Below are 23,161 nucleotides of genomic sequence, written 5' to 3'. Positions count from 1 at the left end.
CAATTTTAATTAAAAAATTAAATCAGTAGTGAGAAATTTTGGAGAACTAGCCAGGTTCTAACACTAACCAGTTGACCCTACGCTATGCCTAGATAGCTTTTTGGTTTTCACCTGTAAAATGAAGAGGAAATAGAGTCTCTTCTTTTAATCTCTTAAAAGCTCTTTCAGCTAATAACCTTAGATACCTTATTACATAAACTTTGAACTATGTGCTAAAGTTCTTGTTAGCGATTTGCTATGGACTGAATTGTGTCCCCACAATATTCATATGTTGAAACCCTAACCCCTAATGTGACTGTATTTGGAGATAGGGCCAATAATGAGATAATTAAGGTTAAATGAGGTCATGAGGATGGGGCTGTGATACAATAGGATTAGTGTCCTTTTAAGAGATACTAGAGAGCTCATGTGGATGCTCGCTGTCCTTCTGAAGTTCAGAGGAAAGGCCATGCGAAGACTAAGCAGCCATCTACAAGCCAGGAAGAGAGCTCTCAGAAACAGAACCATACTGGAACCTTTATCTCTGACTTCCTATCCTCCAGAACTGTGAGAAAATCAATTTCTGTTGTTTAAACCACCTTGTCTGTGGTATTTTGTTATGGCAGCTCGAACAGACTAATATAGGATTTAACCATAATTGAGTATATTTTTACAAATTGAATCAGTTGTTTATATAGTCTGGAAATGAGATATATAGCTTGTTTGTGTTGAAATAGGACATGAAAGGTTTTAAACTGGTTGTGCAGGGAAGACTCTGCCATTTCTGTGTTTCTCTGAGCTTCTAGATACTGTGGAATTATGGTATTGAGTTGGATGTTATGAGTAATACAGTTGGATTTTTTGAACAGAGTTGGTGAGGAACCTGAGTTCAGTTGAAAAGCAACCATTATTTGATGACAGAAGAAAAGAACGAAGCTAGAGGACTTCTCTCTTTTCCTGTATCTACCTACAATATAAATAACTTTGTTGAATACCCGTTACAGTAATTAGTATATTGGTGGGGATTGACATTGTGTTGTTAATGTTACCGCCTACAAATCTCATTCTAAAGAAGAGCAAATTGCCGGAATAGGGGCTTGCTAATGTCTAAGCGTATTTTTAACCTGTATTTGCCTTGGTATGGCAGGGGAGATAGGAGTTATGGTTAAAAAATTAAGTAAATACACCTTTTTCATAGTTGTACCCCTCTCCCACAAACATATTTCTAATCTTTCCTGGTCTGCATCAGTAGAATAGTCTCAGAAGGGGGGCACAGGAAGTGGCATGCAGCTTAGACTGGGGAGTATCCTGCTCAGACTTACATTGCTTTTCTGGACTTTTGCTGATTCCGTGCAACTACATTTCCCCTGAGAGCTACTATTGACCTGATAGTACTGGCTGCCAGTTGGCAGGGAAGATTTACCTAGATTAGGTGGTTATTTCCTGTTCCTGTCTACAGGCTTGGAAAAATGGAGAGAGTTTGCTTTCCTCCAAACATTTCTCAGAACATAGTGGCACAAACTGTTCAGAAGTGGGAAAATTCCTTAAAAAGCTATGTCTGGTTACCTTCAGATAAACATTTCCATTAATATTTCATTTCATTTTGAGCCCCTTTCTGGTTTGTAGTATTTCTTCAATATATATAGGTAGCCTCAAACCATACGGTAAAAGTATTTTCCAAAAACATTCACTTTTTGTCTTACTATGAACTGTTTTCCTTATTTCCTTGTCATTGAGTAATCAGCTCCTCTCAACAGGCTCAAATCCCTTTTTCTACTTTGATCTGTCTCTGATTATGCTGATGTCTTATGTCCTTTTGTGAACTCATACATGTTTTAATAACAACATTTAAGAATGAAATTGCCTATTTCTTCCCTCTGTGTGTTGGGAAAAGGAAAACCTTTGTTGCTATGTTTAGATGATATGTATTGAATGTTCCCATAATCATTGCCCTGTGTAAAGTAGTTATCACACACAAGATACAATCTCTCATGCTCCGTGGTGTTTATTCTGTTTCAGTCTACTTTAAAATGCTTAACTTCCTAAGTTCCTTTCCCCATTAAGTATTGCTTTTAGATATTTTGGGTTTTTTTAATTTCCATATACATGTTCTTTATAAAAGACATTGGATGGGCATTTGCAAATGAAAAATTAGAGTCCCAGATTTTGAAGGAATAGTTTTATTCTGTCTACTAAAAGTCTGATTTCTTCCATCTTCAGGCATCTGTCCTAAACACAGTGGGGTTGTCAAGTAGCAATCCCTCCCATCTTTGACACAGATACTTCCCTGCAATACCAACCCCCAAAGAGGATGTTTCCTGGGGCAGGTAAGGAACAGGGAGAGTACAGATGATTCTGTATCTGCTCTACCTCTTATGAGGGCTCTTGAGAACATATACTCAACAGTGCCTAAAATTCATAGAATGTTAAATCTGGAAGAGACAATAACAAGTTATCAAGACTGGCAGACTACATCCTGGTCCCTGAAAGTGTTGTGTACTTTTACATATTATTATGGAGTGCCTGGCAAAATGCAGGCCACGAGCGCCTGGCAAAATGCAGCTTATCCTCTAGCACCCTACCCTCTGAGTGAATCATCCCTTCATCAGTCATAGCACAGCCTAATAAGAAACTGTGTATAATTTCTCCCACTATGTGTTTGAATGCCCGCCAACACATTTCATAGTGTAGTGTTTAATGGTGTTCTTTTTTTATTTACTCTACAAATTTTGAATGTTTGCTTGAATAGACAGGATTATAGTAAGAATGGCGTACATATCTATTTTAGTGGGATAAACAAGAGGATTGAAGGTAAAGTACTTGTAAATGACTTCCATGTTTTGATAGGAAATGAATTCACTCATACTTTTAGGTTTCCCCTCAAGTCACTGAGGAAGAGAATATACAACTTAGTTCTGTGTTATTGAGAAACCATCAATGGAATTTTAAAGACATGTTATAGATATATATGTTACAGTACAATTCACTTTGTTCTGAATCTGCCAAGGGACGTGTCTTACACACAGCTCTTTTGTATAGGCATTGCTATGGGCAAGGATTGACCTCTTACTGTCCATTTACTGGTTGCTGACGTTGACTCTACCAAATCAGAAGGTGAAAAATGAAGAGGTGAAATTCATCTTTAAAGATAACGTGTGTGAATTTTAGGATACTAGTATTTGTATGAGTAATAGAAGAATTGGTGAGAAAGTGATCCCATCTAATACTTATCTTCCTGATCAACTACTAGTCAGGAGCAATTAGAGATAAATTTCAGCTGGAGCACTAGAATCTTGTCTCAACTTATAAGATAGTATATATGATGTAGAAAGCAAAACAAAAACAAAAAACCCTGGAATTTACCTTTTGCTTTTTATTTTAGGGCCTTTAGTATCGGTCATCCAGCATGTGAATACTAACATTGACAAAACTTGGCCTTGTACTTAGTCATCTTTTTCAATGCCTCTGGGCATTTGGCTCTTGGAAGGAGGTAATTCTTAGTACTGTTCCCTGGTTTGCATTATTTATTTGGGAACCTGTCTGCCATTGTGGTTACTTGTCAGAACACAGCATAATTTAAATGTTCAAGGTGGGTGATTGAAGTACTTGAACTTTTTCCCCAACTGCTGATGACTGATTAGAGAGTACTCTAAATAAAGAATGTGTTCTCCAACTTAACAGCATATTATAAGAGATATATGACACATGGTATATCCCCCCAAAATTTTAATTTTTAGAAAACAGAAATGTATTATATTTTACCAATAATACTGTGAATACTCATATTAACAGGAACCATCCCCAACTGTAGGGTATTAATCTTTTTACAAAATGTCCTAAAATGTATAAATTAATTTATTTCATAAAATCTGACAAAGTTGCTTCAGTTTAGAAACGAATTGCTTTTAAACGTAACCATTAATTGAGACTATCAGTGCTTTGCTGCAGAATCCAGACATCTGTATTAAACTTCATTTAAAACTATATTACCCTTCTTAAAACAACAACAGTCAAAACAACTAAATTATTTTCTTGTTGCCATTTTATTATAATTGATATTTTGATGTTTGATGATTGTATTTGTTGGCAATAATTTTATCTGAAAATTAAGATAAACTTTCTGGTTTCAGAGTATTACTTTGTTAATATTTGCTGTTGTCCTTCACCTCTCCAAACCCTACTCGTTCTTCTAGGCCAAGCTGAAGATGAACAAACTCACTGAAATTTTCTCCTATCCCAGCAGCTTAATTTATGGCATTTTGGACATGGCTTATAGCACTTACTTCCTTTTGCCTTGTGTTAGTTAGCTGTGAACATGCCCTCCTCCTGTACGTTAGTTAGCTGTGAACGTGCCCTCCTCCTGTACTGGCTCCCAGAGAGCAAAGACTATGTTTTAGGCAACTGTGTATCTCCAGTAGCACCTTTCACAGTGCTTTGTACACCACCCCCCCATACATTCAGTAAGTATTTATTAAATCTGTTTATTTTTTCCCCTGATTTTCTAGACTAGACTTAGGAATCAATCAGTGACTTGAGGTTTAAATGAGGAATGAGGTAGTAATGGCTCTGTAGTCAAGATTGGCCAGGTTTGAGTTCCTACTTCATGATGTATTAACTGTGGGACTGCCTCATCTGTAAGATAGGAATGTTAGTAATAGTATCAGCCTCCCAGAGTTGTTGATGAGGATTAACATAGATAATCCGTTAAGACCATTTATTGGGCTTTCTGACATATAGAATACATTCAATACAGCATAGCTATAATTGTTGCTAAATGCAGTCCTACTGGGCTACATGCTAAGCCCCCGAGGGCCTGTCTTCTGGTCTTTATAGCTCAGGCACCTAAGCTTGATATAGTAAATATTCAACAAATACTTCTTTTAATTGAATTGATTGATTTACCCTATTTTTATCTTCCATTACAGCCCACTGTTTGTAACATGGAAGATTGGTCGAGACAAAAGATTGCGTGGATGCATAGGTACTTTTTCTGCCATGAATTTGCATTCAGGACTCAGGGAGTACACACTTACCAGGTGAAGACCAATTTTTGTTACCTCTGCTTCTACATTTAAAAAAAAAAGAAAAAAACTTAAGAAACTTGAACCTGATACTTTAACTCCTTTTTCTTTCCTGAACTGTCAACATTCTTGACTTCTTTCATGTCAGACTTTTTTCTTTTCTTCGACCATTTACCTTGTCTCTGATAAAATGTTATTGATATATATTATCATAACATAAAATACTGTGATTACGTGTATTCTGCCATAGATGTCTTAAAGTGTTTTTTTTTTCTTTCAGTGGCCATCTTATTTTGTATAACTTGAAAATCAATGACCAAATATCTATGGGTTACTTAAATGTATTATTTCCATAATAATAGTCATTGTGTCTTCTTTGTTAGGCTTTAAAAAAATTGTTGATGTCTATTCCATCTCACACATTTTGTTACACTTTTATGTACTTTTGGAATTGAAGGGAGAACCTAAGAAGAAAGTGATGCAACAGCCTGGCAGCATAATCATTCACATTCACACTTTACCCAGAATTAATTGCAGCTTACTTATTTTGTTTCATCCAACACAAGGACAAAGTAATGAATGCCTCATTACAGTTGTTAAGACTTTGTTCTTAATTTCTGAACTCACAAAAAGCTATCTAGCATGCCATCAGATTTTTTTGGTTCAAGTTTAGATTTCTAACAAATTGTGTTCCAAAATTATTTCAAAAGAGGAAAATTCCTTAAATAATAAGCTATTAGCAAAGGAATTTCCTGTTTTTGTTCATATTTCAGGGTGATTATCTGATACAGTTTCTATAGTTGTAATATGCACAGTGTCTGTCCAACAAGAAATTGGTCCCTGCTGACTATTGGTACTTGTGGCAAGTTGCTCAATCTCCAATAGATAAAGTAGTAATTATAGTACTTTGTTCTACATACTTAATAGGAGTATTAGGGAGATGTCAGGGGAATGAAGTAATAATCAGTCACTGCTTTGCTTCAGGATTAATGTTGTGGAAGATTCATTATTTTACTATAGAATTGCACAAATGCTGCTCATAGCACCAGTTAATAAAATGCTGGCAACTGAGTTTAGTATTCTTATATTTGAAGACGTAGCTCACAGCTACAGGATTTTCTTAGCTTACACTGAAGCCCAGAAAGAAAAGGAAAGGCTTGGAGGGTCATGTTCATTCTTAGATTTTCACAGGTATTAGAAATGGGGTGTTTGGACTTGATTAAATAATAATTAGGCAGAAAGGGGGTTGAAACACACATTCTGGAAATAACTACAACTTACTAAAGATAGTACAGTTATAAGTCTAGGCGTGTTAGATTTTTTTTTCCCTGACACGAAGTACCATGGACTCATTTTGGGACTTTAGCAAATTCTGCCACGACAGGTGCATATGAAATTACATTTTAAATAGCTAATCAAAGGCAATTTATTATATATTTCCTAAAATAAGTTGTTATGAGGAATACCACTTCCTTGGTATTGCTTGAAAAAAGAGTTCTATGGCCAAATAAATTTTGGGAACACGAGTTAAACAAATTTAAACAGCTCTGCTCACTGCAGGGTTTCTCAGAACCTTTTATGTTAATAGTGTGGTGAATCTCTGAGGGATACGGAATGCAGCATTTCCCAGACTTCTTTGACTACAGAACCCTTTTATCCTCCCACCCTCGTGTCTTATGCCATTAGTGCTCCAAGGAACACATTTTCAGAAACAGAAGTATGTTATAAAATTTCCATTTTTCTTTATAGTTGGGGAGCCTGAATTGATAGTATAGAAAACCTTTGTACTTTCAAGTGAAATTGTGGCAGAAATCCCAGTATCAAATATTATATACTTTAGAAATCCTTAGTAGTAGTAACTATAGTAGCAATTTGTTTTTACTTAAAATATGAAATTCTTTTGCCTACATGGATAAAAAGGGGTGAAAATATCCAGTTTTTCTGGACTTGTGAATCTGTCTCCTAGGGCAATTACCAGAAGAATTATAGTATATTTTTTCTGACAATAATATGATTCTGAATGAATCATTCAAATAGTTGGACTTAGAAATTTGCCTACATTTGTATTTGTATTTGTACATATACAGGTGTAGTCTATGGCTCTTCCTGTTTACTTTTCAGCTTTTTCCCCCATGTTTCTCTACAATTTCCTGAAATTGTATATAGCACATTAGAGAGATATGTGTGTTTGTGTGTGTATATACACATATATGTACCTGGTCTTCTCATTTTTGTTTGGCTTCATTTCTTTTGCTTAATATGATAATAAGAATGAAGTTATTTGGAAGAGACGAACAAAGAAAACAAGCCTTAAAATATACAGTTGCTCTTTTTTCTGGATTCATTTTAGAGTCAAAACTGTGGCATCATTTACAAAAGTTGCAGGATAATGTTTTTCAGTCCCATAGGGCACTTATCATTTCTACATGCTGTTGTTATTAGTGGTATTAATAGCTACCATTTACTAAGAAGTTACTACATGTCAGACACTGCAGAGGAGCCTTTATATGCATGGTCCTCACAACAACTCTTAGGTATTAATATCCACATTATAAAAATGAGGAAACTGAGATTTAGATAATTTAACTAGTACACCCGCTCACACATCTAGTTAGTGGTAGAAACAGAATTCAAACCCAGGCCATCTGACTGCAAAGTCCAAGCTCTTAACTACTACATTTAAGATAAGATAAAATAAAATTTTCTGAGAATATATGTTTTGTAGCTTCATGGTGAAAATAATGAACTTGAAAGCAGGTTCCTATAAATTGTTTAATCATGGGTCAATAATTCTTCAAAAATTCTAGTTAGCAGTTAAGACTGAAATTTTAGAACATTATTTTAAATTCCAGAAAAGCCATAGATGGGATCATAAAGAGTATATAACTCAGGGTTGCATAGACTAGTCAGAAGAAAATTGACTTGGATTAATACTGTAGAAAAGGATAATGCTTATTACAAAAATGTACTACTGTATGGTATGAAATTGTGTTCTTTGGCTACATGTAAATAATGGATTAGACTTCAAGAGGAATACAATTCTTCCGAACATAATAGTGGTGATTCTTGGAGTCTGGTCTTAAAACCTATAAATCATAAAACTTATAAATGGAATCAAATGAACTTAGGGTATTTGGGATAAAAGGGAAGGAGAGAGCAAAACAAAAAATAAACAGTGAAATTAAAGACTCATCAGGTATACGTGTCGTTTTAAAAAAAATTAGGATATCTGGTTACTCACTGTCTTCATCTGTGACTAGATAGATTATTATTCAGTTTTCATAACGTTACCCAGCTATACTCTTTATTTTTTATTGTAAAATATGCATACCATAACATTTACCACTTTAACCAATTTTAAGTGTATAATTCTGTGGCCCTAAGTACATTCACATTGATGTGCAACCATCCACCATAAACCTCCAGAACTTTTTCATTTTCCCCAACCGAAACGCTGTACCCACTAAACACTAACTCCCCATTTCCCCTTCCCCCAGCCCGACAGCCATCCTTCTACTTTGTCTCTATGAATTTAACTCTTCTAGGTGCTTCACAAAAGTGGAATCATACAGTACGTGTCCTTTTGTGACTGGCTCATTTTCATTTGGCATAATGTCTTCAAGGTGCATCCGTGTTGTAGCATGCGTTAGAATTTCCTTCCTTTTTAAGGCTGAATAATATTCCACTGTATGTATCTACCACATTTTGTTTGTCCATTCATCCATGCATGGAAACTTGGGTGGCTTCTACTTTTTAACTATTGCACATAATGCTACTATGAACAAGGGCACGCAAAAATCCGTATGAGTACCCTTTCTTTTTTAAAAAGCTAACCATTTTATAGAGGATAATGATCTAGTTTGTTTGTGGTCCCTTAATCTCTAAAACCTAAATGTAAAAAATGACCAGGTACTTTTTAAATGAAATGCCTATCCTGGATTAAGTTTTTATGTATAAATATACTGTTTTAAAATGAAAATACTTGTCATAGTCAAGTTTTATGTTCTCCTAATTGAAATTTTGATTTATTGTAGACTGGAATAAGACCTTATAAGTAGGCTGAGGATTTCTCCCAATTGTAAAAATACATAGTTTCTGTGTAGGTAGCAGGAAAACTTTGTGAGAATTACCACATTGAACTATTAAATAGACTATTATTTCCTTGACCTGAGTAAAAGCAGGAAAGATTATAGCAAATAAGAAGCAGGATGGAGAGCTCAGAATTATTGATAGAAGTTTATCCATGGTGAAATTAAAGTTCACAGATTAGTGTATTTATTAGTGGTCGAAACTTCAAGGTAGAAATATTCTTTGTCCCACTTGAAAAAGAATAATTTCTAGTACTCATCAAGCTAGTTGCATTAGTGGCTTTTACATGTTAGAAAGCAAAGACAAATTTGTTTCCTCTTTTTTAGTACTTAGATTATATAGTTTTATAAAGAGGAGAATTACAATTAATATAGACGAACACAAACATCTCAGTCTAAGAAAATTCCTTAAAATCTTGGTTAATAATTTTCCAGTGAAGTGTAGGTCTATTTCTTTCTCTTTTTTTTAAATATCTTTATTGGAGTATAATTGCTTTACAATGGTGTGTTAGTTTCTGCTTTATAACAGAGTGAATCAGTTATATATATACATATGTTCCCATATCTCTTCCTTCTTGCGTCTCCCTCCCTCCCACCCTCCCTATCCCACCCCTCTAGGTGGTCACAAAGCACCGAGCTGATCTCCCTGTGCTATGTGGCTGCTTCCCACTAGCTATCTACCTTACGTTTGGTAGTGTATATATGTCCATGCCACTCTCTCACTTTGTCACAGCTTACCCTTCCCCCTCCCCATATCCTCAAGTCCATTCTCTAGTAGGTCTGTGTCTTTATTCCCGTATTACCCCTAGGTTCTTCATGACCTTTTCTTAGATTCCCTGTATATGTGTTAGCATACGGTATTTGTTTTTCTTTTTCTGACTTACTTCACTCTGTGTGACAGACTCTAGGTCCATCCACCTCACTACAAATATCTCAATTTCGTTTCTTTTTATGGCTGAGTAATATTCCATTGTATTAGGTCTATTTCTTTATGTAAATTCAAGTTGATAGTACTTTTTCTAGAATATGTAAGTGATTGATAGATGTGTTCTTATTTCATCAAACAGGAATATGGCCTATCATCACGCTTAAAAGACTGTCTTTCCTTTCTTCCCCCTTTACTTGGTTGTTCTTAGCCGTCTTGGCAGTGAAATAATTATGCAGGTGCAGGCAGTGTCTGGAGCTTGATTCAGAACTATGCCACTTTGTTGCACTGCTTAATTCTGAGAAAATAGTAAGGGAGGTTTGTTCTTTCTAGGGAATAGGGTGACCACATAAAAGGTGATGTGTTTTTTTGTGTGTGTGAGAGTGAGGTAAGGGTGTGTGTGTGTGTGTGTGTGTGTGTGTGTGTGTGTAGGGGGGGATGAGGGAGAGAGGATGATTGTTTGTTTACATGTTACAAATGTTCACTTACTATTAGGCTTTTGGGGATACTGCAAATAGCTAACAGACCTACTTTATTACTTTCAAAGGTCCTGGCTAGATTGGGTACTTTTGGGTAACTAGATTCATTGTAAACCAAGTTTGCTTTTATATTTTGGTGTTGTAATCTGGCATTTTTCTAAAGCAGTATGAGTTTAAAACCACTGAAAGCAGCATAATTATATTTTCCGCCTCAGGGCGGACTATTTTGTGATTATTCTTTTTCTTGATTATTTTAGGTAACTAGACTTGGCTCACTGTGAATAATTAGTTTAAGCCAGCTCCCCCTACTCCTCACGGTAATATCAGCCGGATTGATTTTTCTTATGAAAAGAAAAGCTGTACATGAGTCACTCACTTCTGACTGTACACTCTTGTCAGCGAAGCTCATTCTGGAGATGTTAAGGCCAGACTGTTTTTGGCAAGTGTCTGCGGCAAGGCTCCTGGCTAAAATATGCTTTTTGGAGAGAGAAATTAGATCTGTCAAAAACACTATGCAAAATTAATTATCTTAATTTACAATCTACATTTTGTTGCCTTTTACAAAAGGTGGCATGGCTTGAGTCCTAAAAGGTATACCTAATTTGTTAGTTTCAGTGTATAAATTACCAAATGAGAAATTAAGTGTTTGTCAGATTTCATAAGCATTTAATTTGAGGTGTAGTTTGGAACCTAGATTGTTACATGCCTCTTACTCGAAATTATCCATAGAATAGCACAGCTAAATATAATCTGTGGAGTCCTGGAATCTTGATTTTAGCCACTAGTTAATGCACTCCTTCATTATCCCGTGGTTGTGCTAATGTGCAGAGATGTGGCCAAAAACTGGCCAGGAGAAACCAAAGAGCAAGAACCATTCCCAGTATGGGTGATGACTCCTGAGTTACAGAGAATTATCTGAATTCATATAGCACCTACTGCCACAGAAATTAAGTGTAGTGAGTATATCAGATTCTAGTTCCTTATCACATCTTTCAGATTTTCAGAGTCTCTACTTGGAATCCCTATGCTGCTTTGATTAAGAGCTACAGGCACAATGCCTTTGGGTAGAAAATCAGAAAACGCCATCTGAAAAAGGTGAAGGTGTGAGAGAAGCTGAAAATGGGTTTTTGCCCTGTCAGAGCTCTTGGTTTCTGTGTTTCATAAGGAGAGGGTAAACTACAGGAAATTGACCCTATTCTTTTTTTTTTTTTTTAACATCTTTATTGGAGTATAATTGCTTTACAATGGTGCGCTAGTTTCCGCCCTACAACAAAATGAATCAGCTATATATACACATACTTTCCCATATCTCCTCCCTCTTGCGTCTCCCTCCCTCCCACCCTCCCCATCCCACCCCTCCAGGCGATCACAAAGCACCGAGCTGATCTCCCAGTGCTATGAGGCTGCGACCCTATTCTTACATCTAACTCTAAACCTTACCCCTTTGCTCTTTCTCCCTTTAATTATGTTTAAACAGTTCATCCTGTAAATCTAGTCTAAATTTTGCCTTAGGAGTTTATGATGTAGTAGGAGAGATAAGCTATATAAATAATTACAGTCCTAGGTAGAGAGTGACTTTTGCCAAAAAGTCAGAGGTGGTGATAATGGATGAACAGATATTCTACATCTGTAATAAAAGCAGAAATGTATTTAAAGCAATTTATGAAATTATTTTATTTGGTCCATCCCTACTTCACTTTGAGTAAAAGCAGAACACTTTATACCACTTTTTGGTTTGTTTTTATCCTACGTGGACAAAAAAAAAGTCCAGATTACAGGGATGTGTGAAAATTATTATTATCAAAGTGACCACATACAAGGTATTGGGTGTTTTGAGAGATTTTACTAACACATATTTTGAAGGGAGGCGGAATGAACTTGCTATGGAAAAAAATAAAACCTCAGAAACAGAGTACCCACACACACACTCTTCACCAAAGAATATCTAGAACCAGTTGGATTATAGCCTGATGCGTGGCAAATGAAGAAAATTAAAAGTTAACAGTTTAGATTCCACTTTCCTCTTGTCCCATTAAAATAAATTCATATTTTGTGTCAGTCCAGTAAACTGATATCTACCTCCTTTCCTGAGAATCATTGCTTGAGATATTCTTCATTTTTTCTGATGAAGGATGAAGTGGTAAAGATAAGTTAGAACACAAAATTGTATGAAATTATTATCATATTAGATGTGGTCTAAAATCATACCATAGGCATTTAACAATATATTTACTTTTGTCTGAACATTTAAAAAATAAATATTGGGTCTACTTATAAATGTCTGAAGTATTTGAGTCATTAGGGCCTGAACGAACAAGAGAACAGATTTGTGTCTTAGTGTTCTGGAAGAATAAGATGCTCACACCAATATATGCTCAAGGCGGCTGTTCATTCTAGAATATCATGCAAATAATATACTCTTACCACTCTAGGGGACAATGTTGCTAGTAATTTGAGTACTCTAAAATAATTGAATGTTGAGGTTTTTGTGCAGCAATTTAATATTAAATTTTCAGCTATTATTTTATGAGCATGAGCAAATGCTTTTTAAAAGATTTCCTTAAAAGGCAAAAGAAACAGCCCTCCTCTGTGATCTTTGCCCTTCCCCAAAACTTTCAACTACCTCATACGTGGATATCCAAAGTAGTAGACTTTGGAAAACATTTCCTTTTCGTTATTGATAACAATTTGGTGTTCTTTAAAGCCTAAACACTTGTTAGCCCTTTATCTTGCATTATAAATATATTTGTCTTAGAAACAATTTCCAGATTTTTTTACATTCTCTCTCACTTTTTAAATAAAGAGTAAACATTCAGTATGTCTTGTTCTAAAGAGCTACATTTTCTGAGCTGCTTCTTGTTAACAAAGTAAATTAAAACACCCATACTATATAACAAATAAAGTAGGCAGGGACAAATGGTAACTTAAAAAAAGTTCTACTGGAATAAGAATTTCATAGGTGCTAAGGATTTTTAAAGGTGAAAATTGGTATTTAACACCTTCTATTGAGAATGTAGCTCTAATTATTGTTAATATCAAATGTACATTTTTAGTATGTTTAAAATTTAAAAGTGAAGAGAGTACATTAGATTCATAAAGTATAGATTTACAGTTGGTCTCATGTTCAGAAAACTTTTCTATTAGTTTTACAATTTTACTTCAGCTCACGAAGCTATCTTGTAAATAATCGAAAGTATAGGCTTCATCATTCAAATTAGGTTAGCAGGTTATATCCCATATTTAAGCCTCATTTTTAACATTTATTCATTGACGTGCCAACTCTTGTGTCCTTTCTAGTGGTGAAAGAGAAGATCAGAAAAAGCCATAAAATAAATCCTTCAGAAGCTTTAATTAAAGGGATTGCCCAGAACTCAACTTCCCGTCCCTACACCCGGCTACTTTCAGGACTGACTTATATGTTCCACAAAGCTGATTTAAAAGGTTACCACTTCACTAAAGATGGGAGGAAAGAGGATCTCTCTTAAAAATTCTTCAGGCTGGGCTTCCCTGGTGGTGCAGTGGTTGAGAGTCCGCCTGCCGATGCAGGGGACACGGGTTCGTGCCCCGGTCCGGGAAGATCCCACATGCCGCGGAGCGGCTGGGCCCGTGAGCCATGGCCACAGCCTGCGCGTCCGGAGCCTGTGCTCCGCAGTGGGAGAGGCCACAGCAGTGAGAGGCCTGCGTACCACAAAAAAGAAAATTCTTCAGTCTGCTTTAAACCTAAGCCATTCTTCTAAGATGGCCTTCTGTTGCTCTTTGGCTAAGGGGGATTGATTTGCTTACCTAGGTAGGGAGAAGCCTGCTAATAAACCTTTTAAATGAGTGGAGCTGCATTGCAATATTATGAAGAGCAGTAAATAACCATACACTGTGGTTAGACTTCCACTGCTAATGAGGTCACAGGTTTAATCCCCATTTGGACCACTTCACTTTGTTTTGCTCTGACTCACAGCCTGCACCCTAGACCCTGGGCAGTGGATTATAAGGGGCCTCAGGTAAGAGCATGTGGATGATCCAGTACCACACCCCAAACCTCAGCATTGTCTCAGCATATGAAACATGCTGCATTTGGAGTACCCCAAACTGAGCTGTCTCAGAAGTAGTTAATAGTAAGTCTAATAATAATTGCTTTGAATCTCAAAGAAAACTAAGAGAATGTTAAAAACGTTAGTTTCTTTTCACAAGCTCTCTGAAGAGAGCCAATGTGACGTTGGAAAAAGAGCTCTTTGGAGTAGCGGTGGGACTGAGAACACAGGTTGGGTTTCAACAGGCCTGAAAATTGCTATGGACAAAAGGGGAGATCTCTGGTTGGATCCCTGGCCTCAGAGCAGCCTGGAGAAATTGTGTCTTAGTTCCTTTTTCCTGAATTTCCACCTCTAATAAAGAGTAGTGGCTAGGGATGGGAGTCATCCCAGATAACAGTGGATTTCAGCTAAAGCAACTCCTAAGCACTTCAGTGGTGAAAGGATGACTGTTAAATTCATAAGGTTATAAAGACATGTTATAAAATGTAATTGCTCTTTTTAAAAGACATTTTTTTGAAAAGGCTGCCTTTGAAGGTTGTCATCTCTGGTGTATTGAGATGTTCCTGTGCCTCATGTATCAGCTCACTAAGGTGTGTGTCTACTGTCTAAGCGTCTGTGCCCTCCCATGCTGTTGCATCGTCCTCTTCATAGCTTTTGTTACTGCTCAGAGCAGCTCAGTTACCCCATCAGCCAATATGGGCACAGACGTACCCACCGGCATGACTAAACTCTCCTCAGTTATTGTTAATCCTTATACCTGAGACAAGAAGCGCCCCCTCTGTCTACCCATCTTGTCTAGAGTAAAATTAGAGTCATTTCAAAGCCTGTATTTCACTCAGAATAAAGTTAATGTTCTCAAGTGCCACCATCCTTTGTCTGCCCCTGCCTCTCCCCCCCGTCTCCTATTCCCATCCTTCTTAAAAAGCACAGCATCAGAGACCCTAACCTCACACTCCAGCCATGCACAGTTATTCGCCACTTGCCAAGTGTAGTCTTTTGTGTCTCTCTGGCTTTGAACATTTTTTTTTCTCTGCCAACCACACCTCTCTCCATTTCCAGCCAGTCAACTCCTACTCATCCTTCAAGACTCAGCTTGCTCATTACTTCCTCTGAGATTTCCTAGACACTCCCCAGCAAAGCTGGTCCGTCTCTGTGTTCTCATAGCACTTTGTTCAGGCCTCTATTATAACACTTAATATATTGGATTGTAATGATTAGCTTTACATGTTTGTCTCTCCCTTTTGAAATTGCTCTCAGCAGTAGTTTAGCAAGCCACATCAAAGCAAATCAACAGAAACCAGGCTCATGACTTTGTAGCAACTTTCCTCGATCCCGAGAACCATTTTTACTCTTTTCCCTTTCTGCCTACTTCTGTTAGCTTAGGTTTGTCAACTTCTCTTGCTGCCAGTGTGCTTGAGCTGGTAGGAGTTGCCGATGCTGATTGGTAGTGAGAGGGGTAGTTTAAGGCCACTTGGAGTTAGACTGAGCCAGGGGACAGTGTACCCAGTACACTTTAGAAAGCAGGTTAACATAAGGTCAATCTCTTGTTATAAGTGCTATAAGTGATTGAGTTGATGCTCACCATGGAACCATATAGCTGGAAGACATCCTTAGAAGTCATCTTAGTCCAACCCCTATCAGGTACTTTAAAGTATCCCAAGAAATGAGCATCTAGCTTCTATCTGAATCTCTCCACTGACTTGGAACTCACTACCAGTTAAGTAGTCATTTCATTCTCAAACACCTCTAAACCCACCACCACAGCTCCCGTTACCACATAGCTATAGTTGAAGTGCCAGGAGTCAAAGATTGCCTGTATTTAGCACTTTATCCTTTATAGAAAGCCACATTAACCAGCAGTGGTTAAACTTGCCCTCTGAGTAATGGCTGAGTCTTTAGAAGTTTAGGAGTGGTAAGATACACAGCTTTACTCCCATCCACCCACTCATAACAATTTTAACAATTTTAACTGGCCCCTTATTGAAACCTTTGAAGCTGCTGCCACCGCATCTTCTCTCACTGCCTACATTAGACTTCTGGAATTGGCTGGGCCAGAGAGTCCACAGATTCTGAGATAGAACTGGCACTAGAACTTTTAGTACCCCCAACAATTTATCACACAAAATTGTGTTGGAGTTAGAACACAGGTCCTCTGACATCACCAGGGAGACTGTCACTACTATTTCCACGATAGAAGGGATCCATAAAAGTATGTAAATTTATTTATTTTAGTTTTATGTTAAGAAGCATACAGTTTCAAGGCACCCTGTAATAAAATAATCATTTTGTAATGTAACATCTCACCGTCAAGTTATCTGCCTTGGGTCAAGTTTTTGGCATATTTCTGTAAAGTGAAGAATGCCCTTGGAGCTATTCAACCAAAACTACAGGTGTAGTAGGATATGTGTATTGAGAAGCCCGAAGCAAAACATATATATATATATATATATATACACACACACACACACACACACACAAACTCATATATATATGAAGTTTGCTCATATCTTAGATTTCCATATTTTTTCAAAACATGCCTCCAACATACTACTAGTTATATTTCCTAAGCACAATAATAACTTCTATTTTTGTGGGTGTGCTGGACCTGTCCTAAGTATTTTATATAAGTTACCTCATTTAATCTTTTCAACAACGTGAAGTTGAAGGTATTTCACATATTACAGTTAGGGAAAACCGGGGCTTAGAGAGGTTGAGTGACTTGCTGAATGACAGCTAATATTTACATGACAGTACCTGAATTTGAACCTGATTCTGTCAAAGTCTGTGTTCCCAACCACATTGCTATACTGTTCCCCTCCAGTAACATCACTCCCGCTTCTCCCATGAAGGCTTCTTATAGCTGTTTGTTCTGCTAACTCAACTGGTATCCCCTGGTCTCAGCTCACAGGAAATAACTTTTCATTCAGGGACTCAGTTTCTTAACTCAGGAATCCAGAAATCTCCCTTACACCCTCAGCCTGTTCATTCCAGTCTTACTCAACTTCTCCTGAGTTCTCTTTCCTTTTAGAATCCTGCAGTGCAATGTCTCCCTCATGTGCCTTTTTTCTTCACAGCTATCCTGTCAGTCCAGTTTGGTGTTCTGAACTCCCATAGTGCCATCAGAATTGATCAGTCTCTCAGGGATACACACTTCCCAAGCTTTGATCTCTCTCTGTGCAATTTTTGCATTTAATATCAGCGAGTTTCCATGGAATACTAGTTCAGCCTTTAGGTTTCTAGTTAGGCATAACCCACTGAAATCTACTGTGACTTTTCAGGGCCTCTGCTCTTCTCAACAGTCAGTCAAAAGGGAGACATCATTTCGGGGGTCAGAAATAAGTCTGTTCCTTGGAAATTATAATTAAGGAAACATATTCCAAATATCTAGGTGATTCAGGCCAAATTTATTGCCTTAGTTTTCATTTTTACAACTTGAGTTCCTTAGGGCAACTTATAAAACAAGAAACAGCTATATAAATGAAGGACAAATATATCCATGATGGACATTTTTCTTATAGTAATAAAAAAGGAATTTCAGGAAAGAATTGTATGTATTTGGTCATGGACTATGTCAGTTTTACCAAACTTAGATTTCTTACAATCATAGGGTTTAAAAAAATAAAACGATCCAGTTTTTGTCTCTCTCTCACTGTAGCTGGGATTCAGGGATCTGAGTATTTGGAAGACAGGGAAGATTTTTTAAATGTATTTTTTAAAATTGTATGCAAGTCTTTTATGGGTGCATTATCTTTTTTAAATTTTGAGGTGAATGGTAATAAAAACTTTAGAACCACAGGCTTTGTGAATATCTTCTGTTTTTGCCCCTGATCCGTTTAAAAATTTTTCTATGTCTAAAACAAGTAATACATCGTTGGAAGTCTATTTTCAGGAGGGTTATTTTAAAATCTGACAGGAAAATACCTTTCAAAATTTATATTCATATACTGCCTGTTAATTATTGTAAACTTAATAGCAGTGTTGGTTGGTACATTGTCCATGTCACATGTTTCTTAATAGGCTTTCAAGAATTTTGCCAGTATAAGAAGTCATTTCATATATTCAAGGTCCAACATACCAGAGACTCAATCATGGCAACATGGCAAATTAATGATGCAGTGGAGGAGAAACCAGCAGATGGCTTGGGGATGCTAGCCCAGAAATTAGTAACATATTTAGTCTTTGGGATGCCAGTGAAGCTAAACAAGGCACTTAAGTGTTATTTGTAGGCTTACGTCATAGGCCAAAGAGGTGGGAAGAAAGGGTGACGGGGGCATGATAGAGCAGAAATTCTGTGGAATTGTTTAATGTCAGAGTTGATTGCTGCTGTTCTGTCTCTTGCCTTAGGTGTATCCCATTTTAAGTTCAAGACTAAGAAAACCTTTCAGAGAGAAAATTGAAAAATTTCAAAGCAAATAAATTAGTAAACGCTCATGGCTGTCAAGTTTCACGTTGCAGATTCCATCTTCTGTTTCCCAAAGGATTCACCCAGGGTTTTCCCCAAACCCCCAGAGTTACTGCTGCTTTTTTGTGTGTGCTCATTACACACTGCTTGGTGCCTCTGTTACAGCACTTGCTTTATCTTGCCTTGCAGTGTCCTTAGTTTCTTACATGATTGTCTTCCCTACCTAGATGGATAGTCCCTTGAGGACCTGGGCTAAATTTTTCACATCTTTGCACCCCTTAAGTAGCTGTGGGGGATTAGGCATAGATCAAAATAAATGTTTGAATAAGAGAGTTCCCTTAGTATACTGAAATAATTGTTTACTTAGGTACATAAGGTAATTAAAGAAAATGTTAGGACCCTATGCAAGGGAAGTGGGAAATGAAGATTAAAGCATCTCTGAACATGTAAACCATAGGACAATAAAATTATTTTACAAAAGCAATTTACTTTCATTTTTAGGAACCTAGATATAACCTAAGGTGAGACATATCTGTATTTTGTTCTCTATTTATAATTTTAACTCAAGGAGTTTTTTAACACCTTATTTGCTTTACAGTTGCATCAGCTGTCATTTAATGAAGGATGGGAACACAGTTCTTATGAGAAGCTTTTCAAGGTTGACAAAATATTTCAGTATCCTAGTTGCAGCTGCTAAGTTTTGCTATTATAAAGTGAAACAACTGAAATAAAAGTTTAACATGTGCTTCCATATATACTAATTCTACAAATGTGATGAATGAGAAACAGAAATAGCCTGAAAAAAGGAAATGGGAGTGGTATTTAACGTCCTGTATATTACCTGTAGTGCACAATTGCAACTTATAAGCATTTGGTGCCACGAGGCTGATTATTAGAATTGTTTCACGAGGGACATTTTATTCCCAGTGGCACTACTGTCCAGGTATTTTTTTTTAAGTCCTCGGAGATGGCCATTTCTGGGAAGTTTTACATGTACTTCCTAGTCTTAAAAAGGTTTGGGTTAGTGGGTGATGGTTTGTCAGAAATGATCTTTCTGTGATGGCCAGACACCTTGCGGGGATCAAAGTTTGAGGTGAGCAATCCCAGGTAATGTCTTCGTGTTGTGCCATTTATTAGTGTCTAGTTAACTGTGCTTGAATCTGTTAATGGATGAAACCACACAGAAAGGCTGTGTTGACATAGAAATAAAACTTGAATTCAACAAACAAAACAGTACTTCACCCCCTCTTTCCCAATGAAGAAGGTTTGGGCTAGGGATTGCGACAACATTTTGATCATTGTATTTATTAGCAAGTTCAAGAAAGTCCCCTTGAGAGATGCCTCAAGGGCTCCCATTTGTGATTATCTGTGGGAATATTCGCTCAGGGAGTGGATCCTACCCTACTGTGAGCCTGACTTTCCTTGTCATTCCCCCTGCGATAAATACTATATGCAATACTTGTCTGTGTAACAAATAAACAGTTTGGGGATTAAATAGAATGCAGTGGAAAAAAAGAAGTCCTTTTGATATGCATTTGATAGGAATGTGTTAATTTCAACAAAACATCTGGTATAAAAAAAGTTGTGAATGCAGGACATCTGAGGGAGTTGTGGAAGGAGAAGGGATTTACTGTGCTTAACAATTGCCAGTAGTCAGGCCACTTCCAAGTTGTGATTTTGTCAGACTTGGAAATTAAGTGGGATCAAATCTACTCAGCCCTTCAGTGGGAGAAGATCTAAATCCAGCTGCAGCAAGGAGCAGTTTACTGATTGAGAACTAAGGCTGTACCCAGTGTCTCTTCGCTAGTTTTCATGCTATTAAGGGCAATGCTTAATATTGCCCTTTTTATATTCTGGGTAAAAAAAAAAAAAAAGACTGCCTTTGTGGTTTACTGGTTGAACTTGTACAGCTGAATCTACAGTAAAAGGTCTTTCTTGGCGTTATTTTACTACAGATTTCAGTGTTCTTACTGTTCTACTTATTTTCTTAATAAGGTAATTCAAACTTAGAATAGTTACTGTAGTTTCAAAGCTTGATTGAAAGATGCATTCAGTATTTTCTCTAAATAAGCAGCAATTATAACAGCACAGCTGTAGTTAAAGATAGAATTTATTATGAATCCTGGCAGTCTTGCTTCTCAATTACACCAGGCTGAAATAAGGTTTATTCAGTTCAATTCCACATTTATTGAGCACTTAACTCAGCATGATACTGTACCAGGTACTGTGGAGCTACAAAGATGAACAATGCATGATATCTACCCTCCATGAGCTTGTAGTCTTGTAAGAGAGATGGATGGACACACAAAAGAACAATGAGGAAGAAAGCATAAGTGCTATTTAGATGTATAAACAACACTACTGGAAGTTAGAGGAATTAGCTGTGGTTGGACAGACTGTAGAAGGTTTTACAGAAGAACTGACATTTAAGCTGAACCTCTGTGGACATTTATGACTCCATTTCAACATTTAAAAGGGAGGATGTGGAGAGGGTATGCATTATGTGTCCAAAAAACATCCTGAGCCAAATGCAAGGAGGCGGAACAGTGTATGTTGTTTGGGGGAGAGCAGTGAGTAACCCTGTGTGGCTTGAGCTCCAGTGAGAACAGTGGGAGAGAAAATGATAGACTGGGGCTGGATTTTTTTTTCTAATGGCATTAAGTTGCTGTTGAAAGATTTTCAGCAGAGTAAGAAGATCATTAGGGATGACTCCGGCTGCTTGTACATCGGATGGAGTGAAAAGGATAGAGATGAGAGACAGAACAGTGCAGAGGCTAATTTTAAATATTCCAAATGAGAGATGCTACAGGCCTGAATTAGATTAGTAGCAGGAAGGATGTAAAGAACAAGATGAGACTGTATGTGGGGAGTAAGGTAAAGGGAAGAGTTGACGATGGCTCCAAAGGTTCTTTCTTTTGTGACGGGGAGATGGCACAATTACAAGTGATAGGCAACACGGGAAGAGGTATACTTTTGACACATTGCTTGTAGAAGAGTCATTTTTAATGTCAAAGTAATTTTGGCTTTAATCTTAGGTTATCTTTTTTTCTGAATTTGAGCCTTGAAGATTTTTTAAATTAAAATTTTATTGAAAATTGTTTCCTTTCAACGGTAGTGAGAGTGAAGTATCCTCTTTAATGTATTATTGTCTTATTTCACTTCTGTTTTCCTCCAGTTTTGCTGAGGTATAATTGCCATACAGCACTTTTTAAGTTTAAGGTGTGCAGCATCATGACTTGACTTACACATATCATGAAATGGTGACCACAGTAAGTTTAGTAAACATCCATCATCTCATATAGATAAAAGGAAAAGAAAAAAAAGTTTTTCCTTGTGACGAGAACTCTTACGATTTACTCTCTTAACAGCTTTCATATATAACATACAGCAGTGCTAATTATGTTTATCATGTTGTACATTACATCCCTGGTTCTTATTTATCTTATAACTGGAAGTTTGTGCCTTTGACTGCCTTCATCCAGTTCCCCCTCCCCTCACACCCACCTCTGGTAGCCACAAATCTCATCTCCTTTCCTATGAGTTTGTTTTTGAAGTACAGTTGTCCTACAACAGTGTGTTAGTTCCTGTTGCACAACATAGTGATTTGATATTTCTGTACATTTCAAAACGATCACCACGATAACTCTAGTTACCATCTGTCACCATGCAAAGATATTAGGTAATTATCGACTATATTCCCCACACCGTACATTTCATTCCCGTGACTCGTTTATTTTGCAACTGGAAGTTTGTATTGATACTTCTTAATCTCCTTCACTTTAAAAAATATATATATATATATAATTTTATCGGATAGTATTATTATTTAATATATTATTTTATATAAAGGCATAATAAGGAAAATAGGGGAACAAGATCCTTGATATCATTATTTTCTTTTAGCCCATGCCACAAAGCAAAACTCAGAAAATAAAAGATAATTTTTATAGGCTACACTTGCTTGAAAAAACATTGATGTTGAAACATTTGCTAATGTACAACTAAACCCTCAAAATTCCTTTTCTAACTAAATATACATTTTGTGGATGAGAAATCTATAAAGAAATAAATGTTAGTAGACACTGGATGGTTGTTATGGAATTTAAATATCTGTACTTATTACCTAAGAATGTCTGGGTTTCAAGGCTGAATTAAAATAGATTCCAGGCTTCCTTAAAGGTAAACAGCACATCTGTTAATTTGTCTAGGACGATGGAAACTGACTGAATTTTGTATTATGAT

At 36.8% G+C, this 23,161-nt stretch overlaps 1 protein-coding gene across 2 annotated transcripts in view; it reads left to right on the top strand.

The window, feature by feature from the left end:
* Positions 1–23,161, top strand: part of AMMECR1 (AMMECR nuclear protein 1) — a gene marked incomplete at both ends in the record, with an annotated part of 103,761 nt that overhangs the window by 46,676 nt on the left and 33,924 nt on the right. The window contains one exon of one of the 2 annotated variants that reach the window (XM_082681475.1): positions 4,905–5,015. The exons of the other annotated variant lie outside the window; for it this stretch is intronic. Within the exon in view, the coding sequence (XP_082537601.1) occupies positions 4,905–5,015 (111 nt within the window). The remainder of the gene's footprint in view (positions 1–4,904; positions 5,016–23,161) is intronic. 2 annotated transcript variants of the gene reach the window in all.

The sequence above is a fragment of the Grampus griseus genome (assembly GCF_964374135.1).
Source record: "Grampus griseus genome assembly, chromosome: X".
Lineage (NCBI taxonomy): Eukaryota > Metazoa > Chordata > Mammalia > Artiodactyla > Delphinidae > Grampus > Grampus griseus.
Note: the sequence above shows the minus strand (reverse complement) of the source record. Positions and strands in the feature narration are given on the sequence as shown.